At 44.3% G+C, this 22,933-nt stretch overlaps 1 protein-coding gene across 1 annotated transcript in view; it reads left to right on the top strand.

Annotated features, from left to right (window-relative positions):
• Window positions 1-22,933, top strand: part of RNF130 (ring finger protein 130) — a 110,623-nt gene that overhangs the window by 27,333 nt on the left and 60,357 nt on the right. The window contains exon 2 of the mRNA XM_062188574.1: window positions 11,694-11,888. Within this exon, the coding sequence (XP_062044558.1) occupies window positions 11,694-11,888 (195 nt within the window). The remainder of the gene's footprint in view (window positions 1-11,693; window positions 11,889-22,933) is intronic.

Here is a 22,933-nt window from a genome sequence, read left to right as displayed (position 1 = left end):
TAAAAGCAGTGGTCAGAGGTGAGAGGAACACTTGACAGAAAAAAGCTAGGAGAAGAGAGACCTCAGGAGAACATGTGCTCAGAACTCAATCCTTTGTGCAATGCAGACTGGCATGGATTAAGTAATTAACACTTCTGTTGTGATGTGATATCAAATTTGCAGTGAGGACTGAGCTATAATTTTCAGTTATTTTGATTTATAGCATCTCTCCTGCATGAAGTATTTGTTGCTTCAGTTGTAATAGAAATTATTTTTGAACATGACTTTTCATGTAAAGTGATTTGTATTAGCCATCATTTAAACTTACTCTTAAGATGCTTTTTATTATGTCGTGGAGCACATCCAACAGATATATTTGAGTTCTAAGGATGTGAAAAATAATCAAAATCCATTTGAGATGTACAGCAACTAAGTATAGAAGACAAATGATAATGGATAGCCATTGACAGTTAAATTTGCTGACAGCTGAGCTCTGCCTGGTGCTTCTTGCAGCACTGATTGATGTACCCAGCACTCTAGGTGTACAGAAGGTTTTCTGTTAACCTCTTCTTAGAAATTTTATATGAAAAGTTAATAATTTATTACAAGGTTTCATTTGCTTAGAAAATGACCAAAGAAGTAAAAATTGCCAGTTAGGAGAAAATAAGAAACCTTTTTATTTTGCTTTTTTTCAATGCTAGCTTCAAAAGTTAAAAGTCCATATAGTAACATTTGAGCACCTACATGGTTAAAATGTTTTATTCAGCCACAAGATAAGAAGTGGAAATGATGTGGGCAGTAAGTGTATTAGTTTTTAAATCCAGGCTCTTACCTCCTGCAGAAGTAGAAACAATAAGTGGAGATTGGCATAGCGTGCAAATAGGAACAGAATTTATTTAGCAGCAAAGGGATAAGTACTGATATGTTAGTGTGGGCCAATGCACACAGGGAAATGCACAACATGAGTGTGCCAAAGGATTGCCCATAAGCTAAAGATAAAAGAAAAACTGAAGACAGTACCAATAATCAGGAAGGTCTGTCTGAGAGTGAATTAGTGGGAGGATGGAAAAGGTCCATCCCAGAGTGTCCCACCATGGAAAGAGGGCAAACAGGAGCAAGGACCATGGTGGAAAGAGGACTCTCCAACCTTCCACCTCTTTTTATAAGGAAGGGGGTGGTACCCTAACTGGATATGCAAACAGATGGGGTCTTAGCATGTCCCTGGTCCTGGATGTGACAGGTGCATCCTGGGAAGGTAGGCGTATCAAATTAACCAGTTAAAGAGACAGCATTACATTGTAGGGGTACAAGAGTTCCTACTCACCTAAACTTTCACCACTGCCTAGTTATTCCACATCAGAAGGACAGTAGAATAATAGGTTTGAAGTACTGAGAAAATTAACTATATAGACTCTTTCATTTAACTGTCATTCAAGAATAAGAACAAAAGAAAGTTGTTTTCAGATGTGAAATACAAGTTAACCCTAAGGGAGCATCATGGAAAGCTGACACTGAAGGAGAAGCTGAGACTGAGGAGGACAGTGGCAGTTGGTTTTCTGTGTCACCTTAACGGGGCCACTGAGCAATTCTGTGAGGTTGTTTCTGGGTGAGGTAACACCTGACTCAGTGGACTCAATAAAGTGTATGGTCCTCCCAGTGTGGCTGCTTGGGCCTCTGTGGTAAGAAAGAATCACTCTGCCCGACTGCCTGCACACTGGGGCCCGGCTTTCTCCTGCTTTCTTCCTGAAGCCTCGGCTTTTCCAGGTTCTTGAGCTTGCCAGCTTTGGACTGGAAGAACATCACTGGCTTTCCTGGATCCTGCAAGTTGGGTATAGACTTGCCCTGCAGATCTTGAGATTTGTCTGCCTGCCTAGTTGTATATACCAGTTCCTTGTAATAAATCTATATATGCATATTTATATATCTGTATATACATATACATATGAGGGGGCTTCAGAAAGTTGGTGGAAAATGGAATGCAAATTTTCTATGGAATTTTTTTTAATTGAGAGGTAGAGTTACGGAGAGATAGAGAAAAAGGTCTTTCATCTGATGGTTCATTCCCCAAATGACCACAATGGCTGGAGCTGGAAGGCCAGAGCCAGGAGCCAGGAGCTTCATCTGGGTCTCCCACATGGGTTCAGGGACCTAAGTACTTGGGCCATCTTCTGCTGCTTTCCCAGGTACAGTAGCAGGAGCTGGATCAGAAGTGGAGCAGCCATAGAATGACAAATGCACTAAACAGCACTCTGACCTCAGAATCAGCCCTTAAGGCATTCAGATTTGGCTAAAAAGCCCATGAGAGCATTTCAGGCATGGAAAGCCAAGACACTGTGGCAAAAAATGACCTACATGAAGGATCTCTGTGAATGAGACCCCATGGAAAGAAAGGGCCATCAAAGAAGGATGTACTTTTCTCTGAAGGGAGGAGAGAACTTCCACTTTGCTTATGGCCTTGTCTAAATACTGGCAGAGTTTGTAGACTCAGAAAACTTCTGTAGCCTTGGCAGCTCGTATCAAGAGCCTGGGGTGATCACTGACGTCATAAATAAGAGTGTCAGTTGTTAAATCAACAACAGGAGTCACTGTGTATTTACTCCCCCATGTAGGACCTCTGTCCTTAATGAGTTGTACTATGAGAATTAACTGTAAAACTTATTCTCAAATAGTACTTGATACTGTGTGTGTGTGCGCATGCAAATTGTTGAAATATTTACTAAGTATAGAGTTGGTCTTCTGTATATAAAGTTAATTAAAAATGAATCTTGGCCGGCGCCGTGGCTTAACAGGCTAATCCTCTGCCTTGTGGCGCCGGCACACTGGGTTCTAGTCCTGGTTGGGGCGCTGGATTCTATTCCGGTTGCCCGTCTTCCAGGCCAGCTCTCTGCTGTGGCCCAGGAGTGCAGTGGAGGATGGCCCAAGTGCTTGGGCCCTGCACCTGCATGGGAGACCAGGAGAAGCACCTGGCTCCTGGCTTCGGATCAGCGCAATGTGCCGGCCACAGCGGCCATTGGAGGGTGAACCAACGGCAAAAAGGAAGACCTTTCTCTCTGTCTCTCTCTCTCTCACTATCCACTCTGCCTGTCAAAAAAAAAAAAAAAAAAAAAAAAAAAAAAAAAAAAAAAAAAGAAAGAATCTTAAGACTGGGATAAGAGAAGGGAGTAAGGGTGAGATGGGAGTGGAGGTGGGAGGGCGGATGTAGGGGGGAGAACCACTATATTCCTAAAGCTGTACCTGTGAAATTTGTATTTGATAAATAAAAGCGTTCTTTAAAAAAATTAAAAATTAAAAAAATTTTAAAAAGTGGAGCAGTCAGGACACAAACCGGCACCCACATATGATGCCAGTGCCATAGGCAGAGGCTTAGCCTGTTATGCCACAGGACTTTTAAAAACACTTGTATGTATGCAAGTGTGTGTGTGTAGTGTGGCCCTGCCAATGCCTTGATATCTGGCATTCAGGACAGTGAGGGAGTAAATATGTACTGTTTAAGCCACTCAGTTTGTAGTGTGTTGTTACAGGCAAAACTAATACAGATTTTGAGAGTCTTGAATAATTCAGGAAGAGAATAAAGATACTTATTAAATGTAGACCTTTTGACCGGTGCCGTGGCTCACCTGGCTAATCCTCCGTCTGCGGCGCTGGCACCCTGGGTTCTAGTCCCTGTTGGGGCGCCGGGTTCTAGTCCCAGTTGCTCCTCTTCCAGTCCAGCTCTCTGCTGTGGCCCGGGAGGGCAGTGGAGGATGGCCCAAGTGCTTGGGCCCTCCACCTGCATGGGAGACCAGGAGGAAGCACCCAGCTCCTGGCTTCGGATTGGCACAGCACTGGCCATGGCGGCCATTAGGGGAGTGAACCAACGGAAGGAAGACCTTTTTCTCTCTGTCTGTATCTCACTGTCTATAACTAACTCTCTCTCTCTCTCTCTCTCTCTCTCACTGTCTAACTTTGCCTGTCAAAAAATAAAAAAAATTAATTAATTTTAAAAAATGTAGACCTTTTATCAGGTATGCTTATTAACGTTTTAAGGGTAACCACTAAAAAACAGAACTTGAATATATAGATGGAACATTCAGAGACAGGAAAGAGGCAGAAAGTATAAGGTGATGGAACAAAGACGTAAGTTCCAGCCATTCTTGCTTATTGCCCAAAAGATAAACATTGGAATGTATTGCTTGCCCTTGAATTACATGGTACTACCTGTGCTTTCTTAAGGAATTCAGTAGCAAGGTCTAGTGGTGGTCTAATAACTTTCATTGCTAGTGTCTGGGGATGTCTGCAGTAGCTGTAATTCCTGTTGGTTACAGAGTTATGAGGAGTGTGTTGTTGACTACATTCGCATGTACAGAAAATGATAGATTCCTGTTAGCACTTAGCAGACACCAAAGTAGCTTTCTCTCATCCAAGTCTCCCTGAGCCTTGGGTTCTGTCCCTGCAACCTCTCTCCTTGTGCTGTTCCCTGATGAATCTCTCCTTCCTCACACAGTCCAGAGGGGCACAAGACCAGCCCCAGAGCCTACTCCCTATGATAAAGGACTTTGCCGGTTTTTACTTTTTAGTGGGCTGGCTTGAGTTGCCAAGTGTGAGTCCTGAAGAACCAACAGAGAGAGCCGTGCAGCAAGGTAAACCCTCAATCTAGGAATTTCTGCTTGACTCACAGAGGAACTCCAAGTAACGAAATCCATGGCACAGATTGCTTCAAATAGTGAGGCAGTGTTTCTGTCCCAGGACTGGGAGTTCAGAGGTTCAGGGACCCAGCCCGTCAGCCGTGGCATCAGATACCTGGCTCCTGTTAGCCCCTGTACTTTGCCATCCACCTCTGCTACTTCCTCTGCGTTTCCCCCTTTATCATGAGTGACTGCCTGCAGATCTGGGGTCATGGGTTTCCTTTTTCATGACCAGTGGGAGACAGAAAAAGCCAATCGTTAGCATCTGTAATTTAAATACTACTTAGGTCATGTATCCTAGACACATGCACACACACCTGAGATGAGGCTTACACTGCAAGTTGACTGTGTGGAGGTGATCTGTAGATGCCTGAATCAGATAAGGTTCTTGGGATTGTGCTGGTTTGGTTTGTTTTTTAAGTGGGCAGACGCTAGTAAAGTCCACTCCAACCTCGGGTACTCCTATGGCCCTGCCACCGGGGAATCGGGCATGAACCTCACTGCAGAGTTAGTGCATCCTTCCATGTGAACCAGTTGAAACATTCAGGAGTTCTGTTAACTCAATGAACTCACCAGCAGTGTTTGTGCTTGGAATGGATCCCCTTCCCTGTGCATAATTGTCCATGATCCTCTCCTGTTCTCTACATGCTATTACTGGATTTAACAGTGAATTCATATAACTGAAAACTAGAAAATAGTTTATCTAAAAAGGGCCACTTGGCATAGATGTTATTAGTAAGCATTGTTATTCCAGTAGGAAAAAGAGCCCTGTCAAAGTGGCAGGACTCAGAAGCTTCAACACTACAGGCCGGGGGGTGGGAGTGGGGCTGCAGAAGCAGTGGGACAACCATCTGGGAGGGCTGGGAGCTGAGATAGGTGCTACTGGGAGGTTGATTTGGAGGACAAAGGGATGTCCTGGAGTTTAATAACGTATAGGTTTTTGGTGCCTTTTAGAGCAGTTTTGGTGGGGTGGCTGGGTACAGATGGGTTAAAACAGAAATGAGGAGGACTTTATGGATGGAATGGCAGGTACATAGGGGGGAATAGCAAGGTGCAGACAGCTCTTATTGAGAAAAGTGACCGCAGAGGGGAGCGTTTGAGATACCTGTTTTTTCTTTGTTTTTAAGATGGAAGAGACCAGCAGGTTTCAATGAGAGGAAAAGAGTAAAATGATCATTACGACAAGGTTTTTGAGAAATTAAGAAGGAACAGGATCCATGTAACTTTTGCAGATAAGAGAAGGAAAGGTATAAAATCATTGGAAGAATAAAGTAAATGCAAAGTTTAGAGGAAATCAGGACTCACAGATAACAGAAAATTGAGAAAAAAATGTAGACATTTTCAACAAAACTGTCTCAGTGAAGATAAGTAATAGTGTAGAACTAGCAAGATGGTGAGTTCTGCCCACGGAAGTGTGCAGAATGAAAGTGAGCCGCAAGCTCAAACAGGTTTTGCTGATTTCCTTTGCTGAGTTTCCTTTCTCTCTCTCGCCAGTACATTAAGCATCTCCTATGTGCCAGACACTGGAGGAGATGCGCGATCTCAAGTTCTAGAAGGAAGGACTCAGAAATAAACAGGCAGTTACTAATACAGGATGAAAAATGCCAAGGCGGATGTCATCTCAGGATGCCATGGCAACGGGAAAAAAGCTGCAACTCAGTCTCAGGAGGCTGGGGAGGCATGATGTTCAGTGGAATCTGGGGCTTCAGAGGGGGTCAGCGAAGGTGGGGCAGGCCTAGCATTCCAGGGGGAGGAGCAGGGGGGAAGCTGGGCAGCTGTGCTGCGCCGTGTGCCACATGCAGAGTCACTGCAGAAAACCCCCTGGTTCTGGGTTCTGCCCCTGCCTGGAGAAACACACAGCCCGCAGCAGGTTTACCTATACCACACCATGGTGGCTGTTGCTCTTGACATGGGGTGTCTGTGTTTTTATAAGGCAAGTCTCAGTAATTCAGATGAGTCAAAGTGGGGGGGGGGGGGGAGAGATTTCTTCATTCATTCATTCAGCAGCCCCTTAAATATTTACATATTTGTCAAATCAGAGTAGTCCCCCTTTTCTGTTACAGATGAGGCTGTTGCTTATCAGAACTTGATTATCTTACATGTGTACAGTGTTGTATTTTTGTAGGCATTCTAGAGAGAGCTTGGTCTTTGCTCTGTGTTCCTAGGCTGGTAATTTCAGCTCCGCCTCCTTTCTGTTCAGGCACTGTTCAAGGCTTCGTTTCTGTGCCACTTCCTGCTAAACCTCCCACTAACCCTGTGCGTCATGCCGCTGTCTTCCTAAGTTTCTGAGCACTCCCCCATTAGCCCTGTCTTCTCCTTTGTTAATTGTCAGTTCCTGTGCCAAACAGGCTGCCTTGGCAAGGTTAGAGGTTCTTTAAGATGTGAGGCAAGGTGTGGCCTCCATTGTTTCTCTGGTACTCAGTATGTTGTGAGGTTCACCAGTTAATGCCCCATCGCAATGAGGGTCCCATTCCTGTCAAGAGGGCAATAAAAGTCTCATTACTGTTTTTGGACTCAACAGGGAAGGCCATATAGGAAACCAGTTTTCAGTTTTCTGTGGTGCATGTTTTATGTTACCTGTTATTTTTGATTTTCATTACAAGTTCTAATAAGTTTTTCTCAGCTCTGTAACTGTTGGCAGGTGAGAAAAACAGAAGATGATTCTGAATTTGAACAAAATTGCTATTAGAAGATTTTAATCATTCGTAATTAAACAGATCTTTATGCCATGAGATTTCTCCACTTAGTAAATTGCTTCAAGTATAAACAACTGGTGTTAAATTTTGAAACAGTGCCACTTAATCACAGTCATCTGTCCTTCTGGGAAGTTGTTTTAGAGCTGTTGACATTCTTGTTGATAATATTTTTTAATTACAGGAAGGGAAAACCTAGATAAAATGAGTATACTGAACTATTAAGTGGCTACGAAAGCACCTTGTTTCTTGTGAATAAGAAATGCTACTTTCTGGAAGAGGATTGTGCATATCTTATTACTGCGTACTACTGCGTGTTATAGTCTTACTGATACAAATGTTTTCAGGACCTTCCGTGGAGGATGATTTGGACCGGTTTGGGGAACAGGAAGATTTCTTTGCTCACACAGTCTGTTGTTGGAATTTGTTTTGCTCATGCAGTTGTTTGTAGAATCTGTTCTTTGTGGGTGGGGATTCCACCAGGAGGGTTCTGAAGTTCTCCTTGGGTGTGTTTGGCGTGTTTTGTTTTGTGGTTGCACCACATGCCATGTCTTTCCAGTCTGAGGATGTTGTGAGTATTGCTGAACTGTTCTCAGCAGACTGTAACACTGTCAGAAGCAACAGGGCAAAGAGGAAGGGACCTAGGGATCAAGAGCTGCTACAGTGACAGGATGTGGGATGGAAAGGGGCTCCAGGCTGTGGGGAAATCTTCACACACCAGCATGGGAAATCCCCATGGGACCAGTTGAATCACTAGGACAAGACAGGATGGACGTTGTAAAAAAAAGAAAAAGAAAAAGGAGGAAAGGGAATTTATTTTAAACTTTTTGAAATTTTCATTTTATTTGAAAGGCAGAGAGAAAGCTTTTATCCTCTTGTTTACTTTTCAGACGCCCACAGCAGCCAGGGTTGGGCCAGGCTGAAGCCAGGAACCTAGATCTCAACCTGGGTCTCCCGTGGAGGTGATAGAGACATAAGCACTTGAATCATCACCTGCTGCTTCCCAAGGTGCCCACTAACAGAAGGTTGGAAAGGGAAGCAGATTTGAAGCCAGGCACTCCCAAGAGGGCTCATAACCACTGTGCTGAGCACCACCTTGGAATTTATTTTACGTGCTCACGTACGGAACTGAAATGAGACTCTCTCAGTCTTTACAAATAAGTAAGAATTAAAGGTCGGAGCATTTAAGTAAACTGTGACAGTCACTCTGCTATATCTAGATCTAGAGTTTAGATCCCAGGTCCTCTATTTCCCTGGTGAGTTCTCTTTGCTACAGTGTAAATGCAGGTAAAACCACAGGACAGAAGAAATGAGTCACAGAAAAATGGATGTCAACAGAAGACAGTATACAGATCTCTATTCTTGATGCTGCTTTTTTAAAATTTTTTTTTATTTGACAGGTAGAGTTATAGACAGTGAGAGAGAAGACAGAGAGAAAGGTCTTCCTTCCATTGGTTCATCTCCCAAATGGCCGCTATGGCCGGCGCTGCGCCGAGCCGAAGCCAGGAACCAGGTGCTTCCTCCTGGTCTCCCATGCAGGTGGAGGGCCCAAGCACTTGGGCCATCCTCCACTGCCCTCCCGGGCCACAGCAGAGAGCTGGACTGGAAGAGGAACAACTGGGACTAGAACCTGGCGACCATATGGGATGCTGGTGCCGCAGGCAGAGGATTAACCAAGGGAGCCACGGCGCCAGCCCCTTGATGCTGCATTTTTTAAAAAATTAATTTAATAAATGTATTTATTTGAGAGGCAGAGTTACAGACAGAGGGATAGACAAAGAGAGAGAGAGAGAGAGAGAGAGAGAGAGAGAGGTCTTCCATCTGCTAGTTCACTTCCCAAATGGCTGCAGTGGCTGGAGCTGGGCCGATCCAAAGTCAGAAGCCAGAAGCCAGAAGCCAGGAGCTTCTTTCAGGTCTCCCACTTGGGTGCAGAGGCCAAGCAACTGGGCTATCTTCCGCTGCCTTCCCAGGCCATAGCAGGGAGTAGGATTCAAAGTGCAGCAGCTGGGACTTGAACCGGCACTCCTGTGGGATGCTGGGGCCACAGGCAGAGGCTTAACCTATTACATCACAGCGCCAGCCCCTATGCTGTGTTTTCGTCCAGAATTGGACCTTTTCCCAAGACAATGAGGTTATCCTAACACGTTGCCTAAATGCTTCTCGTTTTAGAACAGCAAAATTATCTGTGAAACAGATACTACTGAAAGTAAACAGTCTGTTTCAGGATCTCAGAGTTTCATAATGTGATGACTACTGACATGTCAGAGGCTCCCACTACCCCCTACCCCCGCTTGTTTAATTTGATAGAGAAAGGTTAAGTTAAGGAAAAGAGTAGATAACAGTTGCAGGCAATGTCAAGCATGACAAATTGTAAAAGTGATCATCTCCCACAGACTGCATGTCAGGAGGCGGTGTAGCAAACATACTCTCATTACGTGCGATCCCTCACCCTGATCATTTGGGGTAAGATATTTAAGTGGGAGTGGCAAATGTGATACTCGCCAGAGTGAATGGCACCTCTGCTTTGTGCTGTGTGAGCATTCCTTTTCTTCTGCAAGGCTGACATGTCTCCACTAGTGCCATCTCTTTATTTGCTATAATCAAACTATTTGGTATTGACTAATACTTAATAGTTCTTGGAATTTATTTGCTTTTGGTGTCGCCCTTGTAGGTTAGCAAGTGTGTTCCCCTCTCTTCTTTCCTCTCCACCACACTCAGGACCCACAGTGACTCCAGGAGACACGGGGGCCATAGCCTTTACCACTCCACAGTCTGCAGACTTACTTTTCCTCCTTCCCTTCCCTTCCCTTCTTTTCCCTTCCCTTCCCTTCTTTTCCCTTCCCTTCCCTTCTCTTCCTTTTCCTTTTCCTTTCCTGCCCTTCAGTTTCATCTTTGCCTGTTCTAAACGAGAGGGTGGGGAATAAGCTGATGCCTCTCTTAAGATTTGCAGAGGATGCAGGAGCTTGGTCAGCTGTGTGTTGTCTTGGTCTGACAGATTGAAATGTGCCTAGAGGTATTTGAGACAAACTTTTCCCCCAAATCTAGCACCATGGCCATGTAACTTGTAGACCGAAGGGTGGTTTTAGTGTCTTCGTGTATCTTGTTAAGACAGGTGGTTAGGAGCAGATGTTTGGCTCAGAAGTTAGGTGGCTGCTTGGGATGCCTGCAACTCACTGAAGTTCCTGGTTTGAATCCCGGCTCCTCTCCTTCCCATCCAGCTTCCTGCTAATGGATACCTTGGAAGGCAGCAGGTGATGGTTCAGGTACTTGGGTTTCTGGCTTCTGATTTTGACCTGGCCCAGCCTTGGATGTTGTGGACATTTGGGGAGCTAACCAACTACTGGAAGATCTCTCTGTCTTTCTGCCTTTCAAATAAAGTGACAACAATCAAATATTAAAAAAATTTTACAAGGTGATTATAGTACATGTATCTTAATACAGAGTTGTAGAGAAAGTTTTGTCAATAAATGTAAATAAGAGGAATGATATATTTACTCTTTAATTTCATCTCATTTTAACTTCTAAAACTTTCTAATTTCCTGTGACATGTATTAAGAAATGTGTTCAAACATGCTTAAATTTCGACAAGAGCACTTGGTACTGAACCATCAGTTACTTTGGCTGCCTGATTTACCCTATAGCCTCCTGTTTTCTCAAGCGGGTGGTGGGTGTGGGGTGTGGGGAGACTCTAAACAAGCAGGCAAGGGCTTCTCTTTTGTGTTTACCTTTTCCTTCTCCTCTTTACTAGCCGACACTGGATATATGCATTTTATCTGTGTCAGTCCATTCCAGTTGTTTTACTTTGCACAGCCGGTAACGTTGTAATGGAACCACTCTCCTCCCCATACAGATTGGCTATGTTGTCCTTTTCAGCGGAGTTCACAGCTCTGCTGGCAGCTTTGACCCTGTAGCACTGGAGGAGAGGTCCAGCCCTTTGGTAAACATGTGATTGAGTTCATTTGTCTTTAACTGAGCTTTTTCTTTAATGGGTTGTGTAGAGATAGTGATGGAGGCTTGGAGTAATTGTTTATTTTTTTTTTAAAGATTTAGTTATTTATTGAAAGGCAGAGTTGAGAGAGACAGAGAGATCTTCCATCCCCTGTTTCACTACCCAGTCAGCCACAATGGCTGGGGCTGGGCCAGGCCGGAGCCAGGAGCTTCATCCAGGTCTTCCACGTGGGTGGAGGGGCACTTGGGCTATCTTTTGCTGCATTCCCAGGTACGTGAGCAGGGAGCTGGATCAGAAGTGGAGCAGCTGGTACTCAAACAAGTGCCATATTGGATGCCAGCACTGCAAGTGGTGGCTTTACCCACAGTGCTGGCCCTCTTAACATGCTTTTTTTCCCCTTTTGTTTAGTTGCTGATCATCTGGGCTGCGATCCTCAAACGCGATTCTTCGTCCCCCCTAATATCAAGCAGTGGATCGCCTTGCTGCAAAGGGGAAACTGCACCTTTAAAGAGAAAATCTCCCGGGCTGCTTTCCACAATGCAGTGGCCGTGGTCATCTACAACAATAAATCCAAAGAGGAGCCAGTCACCATGACTCACCCAGGTAAACAAAGACTGGGGCCCAAGACTTTGCCCTTCTCTTAAGTGTGCCATCCCTGATGAGGCCATTTGGTTTTCAGTATAATTCTGGGATTAAATTTGAGTATTGCCATTTGTTTGTTAAGGTGTGTGTCTTTTTTTCTTTTCTTAAATATTGATCATAACAGTCTGTTAAACTTGTACTCTATTAAATAGCTAGCTGTAATTAATTAATTCTTAATTCTTTTTTCATTCCTACATTTTTCTTGATAACCCTGAAAAATAATGTATCTGATTGTAATCTTTCACTGAGATCATCACAGATTTGTAAGAATTGCCTGTCCTGGAAAGATTCTCTTTATCTCCTCAAGATAAATGTGATTAGTATAATTGCAGTAATAACAGTAATTTCTTCATTTTTATGGAAGCATTTAGGATATTTCTAATGTAACTTAATAACAATTGTTGTAATTTATTGAGCACTTACTGGATTTTTTTGTTTTTTGTTTTGTTTTGTTTTTGTTTTTGTTTTTTGACAGACAGAGTGGATAGAAAGAGAGACAGAGAGAAAGGTCTTCCTTTTTGCCGTTGGTTCACCCTCCAATGGCCGCTGCGGCCAGCGTATCTCGCTGATCCGAAGCCAGGAGCCAGGTGCTTCTCCTGGTCTCCCATGTGGGTGCAGGGCCCAAGGACTTGGGCCATCCTCCACTGCCTTCCCGGGCCATAGCAGAGAGCTGGGCTGGAAGAGGGGCAACCGGGATAGAATCCGGCACCCCAACCGGGACTAAAACCTGGTGTGCTGGCGCCGCAAGGCGGAGGATTAGCCTGTTAAGCCACGGCGCCAGCCTTGGATGTTTGATAGGCCCATTACTATGAGCCTTTAAACATGTTCCTAGTACTTGCACTCACCTACTCGGTGGGTCGATGCCCTTCCCACCTTGCAGGCCAGGAAACTGAAGCAGGTACAGCCAGCAGATGGATTGTAGGCCTGAGCTTGCCAGTGTTCTTCTAGCTCCTTCGGTTCCAGCCTACATCACGTTTAGTGTTGCATTCATAAAGATTGGAGAGTTTGGTGACTTATTTAAAAAAAATTAACTTCTAATCATATAGCTAATTTTTATATAATCTATTTTTTAGACAGTTTCATGAAAGACTTGATTACCTTAATTGAAGTCATTGATACTTTTGTATATATCTTGATAGGAATAGTACAGATGGATTTAAATTTTATTGTTCTGTGACTAGTTTTCTTTCTTTCAAATTAAGCCTTTAAAAAAAGAGGTTTATTTCATTTGAAAGAGTTATAGAGAGAGAGAGACAGAGAGATCTCCTGTCTGCTGGTTCACCCCTTAGATGGCCTTGACAGCCAAGGTCAGACTGACTGAAGCCAGGATTCAGGAACTTCTTCCATGTCTCCCATGTGGGTAGCAGGCACCCAAGCAGTTGGGCCATATTCCTCTGCCTTTCCTGGGTCATTAGCAGGGAGCTGGATCAGAAGTGGAAAAGCTGGGACACAAACTGGCACCCATATGGGATGCTGGCTTGTAGGCAGCAGCCTAACCCACTGAACCACAGTACTGGACCCCAAACTAAGCCTTTTGTTTTTTTTTTAATTAATTAATTTATTTATTTATTTTTTGACAGGCAGAGTGGATAGTGAGAGAGAGAGACAGAGAGAAAGGTCTTCCTTTTTGCCGTTGGTTCACCCTCCAATGGCCGCTGTGGCTGGCGCATCGTGCTGATCTGAAGCCAGGATCCAGGTGCTTCTCCTGGTCTCCCATGCGGGTGCAGGGCCCAAGCACTTGGGCCATCCTCCACTGCCTTCCCAGGCCATAGCAGAGAGCTGGCCTGGAAGAGGGGCAACCGGGATAGAATCCGGCGCCCCAACCGGGACTAGAACCCGGAGTGCCGGCGCCGCAAGGTGGAGGATTAGCATGTTAAGCCACGGTGCCGGCCCAAACTAAGCCTTTTAAAGCTGAAATATATTTTTTTCTAATTATGAAAGTGTGCCCATTTTAGAAAAACTGAAACTAAAGAGAATCACAAAGATTAAAATAGAAAAAAATATTTTTTTGCTACCCAGAGATCATTGGAGTTTTATAACGTAATTCTTTTGAGGAAACCACACAGAAATGAAGGGACAGTTTTATTTAGCTGAGCATCTTGGACTCAGGACAGTAGACTTTTTTTGTTTGGTTTTGGTATTTTTTTTGTTTCATTTTGGTTTGCTTTTTTTTTGCTTGTGACTCAGAGTGGTATCAGTTTGATCTCTGCAGTTGTCATAGACAACTGTTTGAAATTTTGAGTATAATATAGCTTATCTTCATTTTATGCTGATTTCTTTACTGAAAACATGAAAAAAATGGACAGAGATAAATTCAACTGAGAAAAAGTATTTCTCTTTCCCAGTGATTTTATTTTACAAACACAAGACCAGAGAAGTAAGTAGAACGAGAATCTCCTTACTAAATATATGAAAAGATGTTGGGATAAGGGCTTGAAATCTTAAAAAAAAGAAATTTTTTTTTTAGTTATTTTTGTTTGGACGTGGAGGTAAGTCCTTGTCAACTAATGTACAGTTTCCCAAATGTGTTCCTTGAAGCATTTGTTCATTCAGATAGGTTCATAGATGACCCACGAGAGGGTAAAAGGTGGATGGCACAATAGGTTTGGAATGTGTTCCACTTTCCAAGGCTCTCGGTGTTCACTAACAAGCTGAAGGCTCTCAGAGGTCTTAGTGTTAAGAATCTATTGATTGATCTAGTATTCCCCAAGCTTATTTGACTGTGTTACTTTTTCATCCTAGGTTAGTGTGTTCAAACACAAACAAGGAAACTCCAGAGTAGAGTTCGAGGATCTGTTTATGAGAATAGAAACTTTGGAAGGCAAGCAGAATGGGGTGCACATGAGAGCCTAGGCAGAAGCTCTGTGTTGTCATTAGATGCATAGAAAAGTAGAGTGGCGTGGTCTGTAGATAGGTACAGCTGTTTGGAGAGAAATGTGGCGCCATGTTGTATAAAGACCTCATACTCTGATCCACTAATTTGCCCCAATACATCATCTGGAGTACTTTGCAAACCTTCATGTGCATACAGATCACCTGGGAATTGGTCAAAATGCAGATCCTGCCAGATATCCTTCAGTAAGGCCAGACTTTCTATAGTTTTAGTAAGTTTCCAGATGATGCTAAAGTTGCTAGTCCAGCAATCTTGTTTTGAGAAATGAAGAAATAAGGTAGAGAGGCTGGCGCTCTGGCTCAGCAGGTTAAAGCCATTAACTCAGCTGGTTCAAGTCCCGGCTGCCCCCCTTCTGGTCCAGCTTTCTACCGGTGCACCTGGGAAAGCATCAAAAGCCCCTGCCCCAATGTGGGAGACCCCAAGGAGGCTCCTGGCTTCTGGCTTCATCCTGGTGCAGCCCCAGTCATTGGGCCATTTCGGGAGCGAACCACTGGATGAAGGATCTCTCTCTGTCTCTTCTTCTCTAACTCCGCCTCTCATGAATAAATAAATCTTTAAAAAAAAAAAAAAGTGGTAGAAAACCTAGTTTCCAGTCCCAGATCTGGCACTGACTTTCGTGACGTAGGCCAAGCTACCTCGGTTGGGGGGTTGTAGAAAATGTTCTTTCTCAGGCCTGTGTGACTCTAACTCCCAGTTCTGTGGGAGGCCGAGAGTCCTGCTGCAGAGGACAATTTCTGCTTGCTCAGCTCAGACAATGGCTTCCGCATTCCGCCTTCACCTGTGTGGCAGCCAGTTCTCTCTGGCCTTCTCACTCCTGTACAGGCCATGGGAGAGGTGTACAAGAGAATTCATTGTCAGGCCGGCGCCATGGCTTAACAGGCTAATCCTCCGCCTTGCAGCGCCGGCACTCCGGGTTCTAGTCCTGGTTGGGGTGCCAGATTCTATCCCGGTTGCCCCTCTTCCAGGCCAGCTCTCTGCTATGGCCCAGGAAGGCAGTGGAGGATGGCCCAAGTGCTTGGACCCTGCACCCCATGGGAGACCAGGAGAAGCACCTGGCTCCTGGCTTCGGATCAGCACGATGTGCCGGCCACAGCGGCCATTGGAGGGTGAACCAATGGCAAAAAGGAAGACCTTTCTCTCTGTCTCTCTCTCTCTCACTATCCACTCTGCCTGTCAAAAAAAAAAAAAAAAAAGAGAGAGAGAGAGAGAATTCATTGTCATATTGTAACAACAGGTTATTGGGAACCACCCACATGTCCAGCCCAGACAGTGGGTTAATTACCATATATTTATGTAGCAATTAACTGTGAATGGGTTAAAGTACATAAGCGAATCCCCAAACCATAAATCACAAGAGAATATTTACAGTCAGGTATCATTGTAAAATACTAAACAGTAATAGTTTCAGAATGCGTGTATAAGACAATAAAAGCATACATCATAAGATAGGTAAGTACTACATTTGGGATGATGCTTCCCCTCCAGAGAGGGAAGGAAGGGACTAGGATCAGGGAGGAGTGAGGAACTTCAGACGTATCTGTAATGTCTTGTTTCTTAATCCGAGTCTTGGGTGCGTGGTTGTTCACTATGTTTTCTGTACATTTTGATCTTTTGAAGTACCCTGAAATAAAAATAATAGAGTAGCTCTTTCGGTTATGACCAGGTGAGATCAGCAAATCCTCTTCCAAAACAACAGGTATTACAGATGCACAGAAATGGGCGACAGAAGCAGCTGTTCCAGAGTCCTGTGAGTAGAAGGCATGTGACCTGAGACACCCGCAAGCTTTGAAAACCTGCAGCCTTGAGGCCAGGGCAGTGTAATGCTGTGGTACTTGGAGGGGGCTGCTTTCCATGCAGTGAGCTGTGTAGTGTGGGGGCTCTGTGGTGATACTCCCACACCCAGTGTCAGCATGGAGGCCTGCAGGAGGGAGCCAGTGCTTGGCAGTGCCTAGAGGCTGGTCTTTAAAAGAAGAGGGAAAGAGAATGTAAAAGCTACAGCAGCAGTAGAAGCACACGATGGTGGTGCACCCTGCAGAGGAAGTGGAGGGTGGGCCTAACCCAGCACACTGCTGGACAGAGCAGGCAAGCACACAGGGCAACAGCACCATCCTTCAGGGAAAGCCAGCAGAAGCCGGAGTTGTTGGAAATGTCCCCTTTTCTTTCTTTTTATTTTAAAAATTTATTTTATTTATTTGAAAGAGTTACAAAGAGAGGTAGAGAGAGAGAATCTGCTGGTTCATTCCCCAGATGGCCACAATGGCCGGAGCTGTGCCAATCCGAAGCCAGGAGCAAGGAGCTTCTTCTGGGTCTCCCACACAGGTGCAGGGGCCCAAGGACTTGGGCCATCTTCTACTGATTTCCCAGGCCACAGCAGAGAGCTGGATCAGAAGAGGAGCAACCAGGACTAGAACTGGCGCCCATATGGGATGCCAGCACTTTAGGCCAGGGCTTTAACCTACTGTGCCACAGCGCCGGCACCAGAAATGTCCCCTATTCATGAGGTGGTTGCTTGTTACTTTTACTCATATTTTGGGTGTTCAGGATAGAAAATAAAAGACCATACAAGGACAGAATGGTACTAAAACATAGACCAGAAAAATGTAAAAATGAAGACAGTTGCTTTGCTTTATAATTAGTAGGGGCATGCTAAATGCCTATGGGTGTGAGAAGAAAGATTCACTCTAAAAAACATGCCCTTAAACCTAGAAAATCAAACCGCTCTAAATGCTGCATTTCATTTCATTGAAATGTTGCATAATTAACTAAAGAAGCATAACAAAAGCAATGGGAATAAATGGATTCATTGGATAGAGTTCTACAATATGATTTTACTCTTAAGATTAGAGGAAAATAAAAATGCCATCGGGGATCATGAACCTGCAGATGAGCTCATCTCATGGAGAAAGGATTCCTGCTTGTGTCTTTTTTTTTTTTTTTAAGATTTATTTATTGTCAAATAAATAAAAAAAAGATTTATTTATTTATTTGAAAGAGTTACAGAGAAAAGAGGCAGAGACAGAGAAAGCCCTTCCATATGCTTGTTTACTCCCCAAATGGCTGCCAATGCCAGGGCTGGGTCAGGCAGGAGCCGGGAGCTTCATACTGGTCTCTCAGGTGGGAGCAGGGTCCCAAGTACTAGGGCTATCTTCACTGCTTTCCCAGGTACATTAGCAAAGAGCTGGATTTGAAGTGGAGGAGCTGGGCTTTGTACCAGCACCCATATAGGATGCATGCAGCAGCTTAACCTGCTGCGCCGCAGTGCTGGGCCCCCTGTTTGTGTCTTGAATGCAGAGCCTTTGCCCTTTTTTTCTTTGAACCCTTTGGCTGTTTCTAAGCAATAAGTAGCTGGTTTCAGTCTGTCCTCCATAGAGAATGTTACATGTCCATCATCAAGAATGCATCCTTGACTATTTTGTCTAATTCATAGAACTCTTTTTCTCTGGTTTGTCCCAGTCTCTTCTATTTTGCCTTTCAAAATCATATTTAAAAATTTATTTTAGACCTATAACTTAGCACAACGTTCTGAATTATTTTTTAGATGTAGGGGAAAAATTATGTTTCTGTCAGATAAGACAGCCCCTTAAGGTAGTGAAAGAGGTAGGTGTTTGCAATTGCAAGGTTGGGATTTGAATCCTGTGTACAGCTGATTACCAGCCTGGTGAGTTTGGATAAACACATCTTTGAACTGATGTCCTTACTGTAAAGCAGAGAGCATCCGTCTGTCTTATCTAACCCTCAGGGTGACTGTGAAATTTATCAAGATAATGAACTTCTTACCTTGTGTGGTTGTTGTTACTCTTGTGCCTGGGATGAGCAGTAACTCTTAGAAAGTTATGAAGTCAATTTATTCCTTTTGTCTTGAGACTTACTTTTGGTACTTAAATTTTTATTTCTAATTATACTTTCCTTCATTTTTGTAGTGTTTTTCCCCATGTTTTGTAATTGTTTTAAATTAGTTAATGAGCAGTTGGTGTTGCTCTCTGCCCAGCGCTCTGGGTAGACCCTGTGGGGCCCACAGAAGCAAGTGTGAGCATCCTCAAAGAACACCGTCCCCATTGGGGGAGACCAACACATATGAAACCCTGGGCTCCAATGAGTCCTCACTGTGCCTGCTTGCTTAGCAGGACAGTCTGACCTTGCCATCAGACAAGGGTTCTTGACTCTTACCTCTGCAGGGACTTGTCAGATGACGTCAGAGGGAAGGCGTGCATTGTGGTGGGCCCCAAAGAATTAGGATTATTTAGGATTTCACCAGAGAGAAAAATTAATCTCAGGTTAACCACATGAAGCAAAACTATCCATTGGAGTAGGAGTCTGGGAGGGTGAGTGATAGGAGGTTACGCTAGGTCAGTTGACAAGCAAATGAGGATTTGGATTCTGTATGTTAATTGATCAAATATTTTTGAATTCCTATTAGATCTCTAGACATAAACAAGGCACACCTCTTTTCGTGAAGTTATAATGCAGAACAGAGAACTTAAAGGTTGAATAAGAAATTATAATTGTAAGACGTCCTACAAAGAAGACTTAAGTGCAGAGAGGAGGCCTTAAGGAAGTAGACACCTGAGCGGAGTTCAAGAGTTGAGAAAAGCATTCTAGGCAGACACGTGGCACGACAGTTAAGACACTGCTTGAGATGTTTACATCCCGTATCAGAGTGCCTGCTGTGAGACACAGCTCCTCCACTTCCCATCCAGCTTCCTGTTAACGCACACCCTTGTGGGCAGCAAGTGCTGGCTTAAGTACTTGAGTCCCTGCCACCCAAGTGGGAGACTGGGATGGAGTTCCCAGCTCCTGGCTTCTGTCTGGCCCAGCTCTAACTGTTGCAGACATTTGGGAGGTAAACCATTCATTCAGTGGAAGCTCTCTCTCTCTCTCTGTGTATGTGTTTCAAATAAAAATGAAAATAAATGAATTTTTTGAAAAGAGTAATCTAGGCAGGTCCTCAAGAGTGTAGATCTAAGATAGGAAAAAGCAAAGTAGAAGTGATTTTAAGTAGGGAAAAACAGTATGGCTGAACATGGAGGAGTGGGACAGAGTAATAGAAAAGCAAACTTGAAACCTTATTTTCAAACAGCAGTGTGTTGATGGCAAGGGCTTTTGTTTAGTAACAAGATTTTAAAAGAAGGGACGTATGTATCTGCATTAGTGAGCATGATGCCACCTGACAGCAGATTGCTGTTCTGTCTCAGCATGGTGCCAGGGCCTGTACAGGTGGGAATCACACATCGGCAGCAGCTACAGCCCACCCTGTGTGATCACCACTGTACTCAGTAGCTACAGGTTCTGGCCTTGACTGGGGATGTGGGAACCCAGGCAGGAGAAGCACTGGTGAAGGTGTAGTGGCAAAACAAGTCGCTAGAGCTCATATGCCCATGGCTGGAGCACTGTGTGTGTGCATGGAAGCAGGAAAACCCTGAGAGGGTGTCCTGGCTGGTCCTGTTTTTATAAGAGGTCCAAGTTCAGGGTCAGAGAGACAGTGGTTAGGGAGAAAACTGTTTCATTTCAGCCTAGTGAACTGTGCCGGGTGAAAGCCAGTTGACCTCTGGGAATGGAGTAAGTACGGTGTCAGGCGAAGCCTTCCCTGGCTGCCATCTTTTCAGCCGGCGTTTCTGACTATTAAGTCTCCAGAATTAGCATCCTCTCCTGATTTTTGTATAGCCTCAGCATCTGTGTGTGCTCCAGAGAAAATCTTTATTGCCTGCCCCAGCCCAGAAATGTACTACTTAATCTCTCCCAACACAGATGTACCCCTCACCCTGGAGGGCAGTGCAGTCCACAGGAGGCTCGACCACCCTTGTATCAGAATCACTGGTGGTTCTGCTAGGATGCCCCCTTCCTCCGAGCCTCATGATCTCAAAGGTTGGGCCCAAAGATGCATGGTTAGCCCTCTCCTGCTCGTGTGTCAGTTCTGCCTACCTTTCCTTTTAGTCAAGAAATACTGGATTCGCACCTCTGTGGTATATGTTTTAATATGAACAGATAGAACTGGTGAAAGTCAAAAATAAAGATCACTGCTCTGCAGTCTTCTCTGCCAGTATTGTCCTTTTCCTGTTGTGTTGCCATTATTTGCATGCCTGGTGCAGCAGGGGAAGGACCTCAAGTTTAAGTTAAGATCTGTGTCTTACTTTCCTTTTCTCTGCAGTGGTTCTCCAAGTACCTTGCACAGAATAACTGTGTGTTGCTTTGATTTCATTAAGTTATTTACCTTGCTTTCCATTTACGGATATATTTTGTAACCAATGTTAAGTGTTTGTTTTCTTGCCCTCTCAGCAGTGTTCAGGAGCCTGGTCGTGGAGTAAAGGAATGCCCTTCACCTGGCGACTGAAGGACACTTCCCCACTGCAGTGTCTGTGACGTCACTGACAGGAAAGGCCGCTGCATTTGTGGTTTTACTCCTTACATGTAGTTAGCAAGCAGAGTGAGTTCTTTGTCATGTAGTTAGCGGATATGTGGTAATATAAAGGGGAAGTTATGGATCTTGGATAGTTTAAAATAATGCACATTGTCTGAAAATTAAGGGTCTGTTTTCCCTGAGTTTCAAAACCTTTATACAGTCTTCTGTTGCTGTGTAACAGTCTTAAATTGCATCAACCCATTGTCTAATTGGAAATCTTTTCATAGTTGTATCTGTTTACCTATAAGAATAGGCGGACATTCCTCCTATAATTAAAGGAAATGAGATGATTTAAACATGTAACCACATAATGTTGTTGATTTTTAGTCTTTTGATCAGTCACCAATGTCACCTCTCCTTATGGGCCTGAGCAGATTCACTTCAGTGACTTCTCGCCTTTCTTCCATCCTGTTCCCTGAAAATCTGTTGAGCTCTGTATTTATTTACTTGTGATGAATAGAAAAGTACTACACTTTGTGAAATATGTGAATTCAAGAAAACATACTTTATGAAAATTAGTAAAATTAAATTCCAAACACATTGCAAAATACCTTTAGATATCAATAATGTGGGCCACTTAGTGTAAAGTTGTTATTGTTGTTCTGAAAGCCCTTTAAGACCAAATGATGGCCGGCACCGTGGCTCAACAGCTAATCCTCTGCCTAGCGGCGCCGGCACACCGGGTTCTAGTCCCAGTCGGGGCGCCGGATTCTGTCCCGGTTGCCCCTCTTCCAGCCCAGCTCTCTGCTGTGGCCCAGGAGTGCAGTGGAGGATGGCCCAAGTGCTTGGGCCCTGCACCCGCATGGGAGACCAGGAGAAGCACCTGGCTCCTGCCTTGGGATCAGTGCGGTGTGCCAGCCGCAGCGCAGCAGCCATTGGAGGGTGAACCAACGGCAAAAGGAAGATCTTTCTCTCTGTCTCTCTCTCTCTCACTATCCACTCTGCCTGTCAAAAATAAAATAAATAAATAAATAAATAAATAAAAAAGACCAAATGATGGCCAGCGCCGCAGCTCAATAGGCTAATCCTCCGCCTGCGGTGCCAGCACACCGGGTTCTAGTCCCGGCCAGGGTGCCGGATTCTGTCCCGGTTGCCCCTCTTCCAGACCAGCTCTCTGCTGTGGCCCGGGAAGGCAGTGGAGGATGGCCCAGGTCCTTGGGCCCTGCACCCGCATGGGAGACCAGGAGAAGCACCTGGCTCCTGGTTTCGGATCAGCATGGTGCGCCGGCCGCGGCAGCCATTGGAGGGTGAACCAATGGTAAAGGAAGACCTTTCTTTCTGTCTCTCTCTCTCTCTCTCTCGCTGTCCACTCTGCCTGTCAAAAAAAAAAAAAAAAAAAAAAGCAAATGATAACATTCAGCTAGCAGGGACTAGCTAATAATTGAAATTGCCATTTCAATTATTGCTGGGCCATATAAAATTATCAGTTTAAAAATTAGCCTGTTATAGCGTTGTTGAATTTCAAATCCTGCCTTGACAGGGACAGGCCAAATAATTTCATGGGCTTTATGAGGCCTATGGGCCAGACTTTTCCCACCCCTGACAATTTTGTAGATTCTCATTAAATGAGGATTTAATGTAGGCTCCTCAGAAAAGATGCACCACTGCCATGGCAAAAAATAAGAGTTTAAATTGTATGTATATTTTCCTGGGTTTGAAAAATATTTCTTCTGTATCTTTCATACATTTTTTTAAAATTCATAATAGGGGCTGGCA

The sequence above is a fragment of the Lepus europaeus genome, chromosome 4, assembly GCF_033115175.1.
Source record: "Lepus europaeus isolate LE1 chromosome 4, mLepTim1.pri, whole genome shotgun sequence".
NCBI classification, from domain to species: domain Eukaryota; kingdom Metazoa; phylum Chordata; class Mammalia; order Lagomorpha; family Leporidae; genus Lepus; species Lepus europaeus.
The sequence above is the reverse complement of the archived record's forward strand: the minus strand, read 5'-3'. Positions and strand labels throughout refer to the sequence as shown.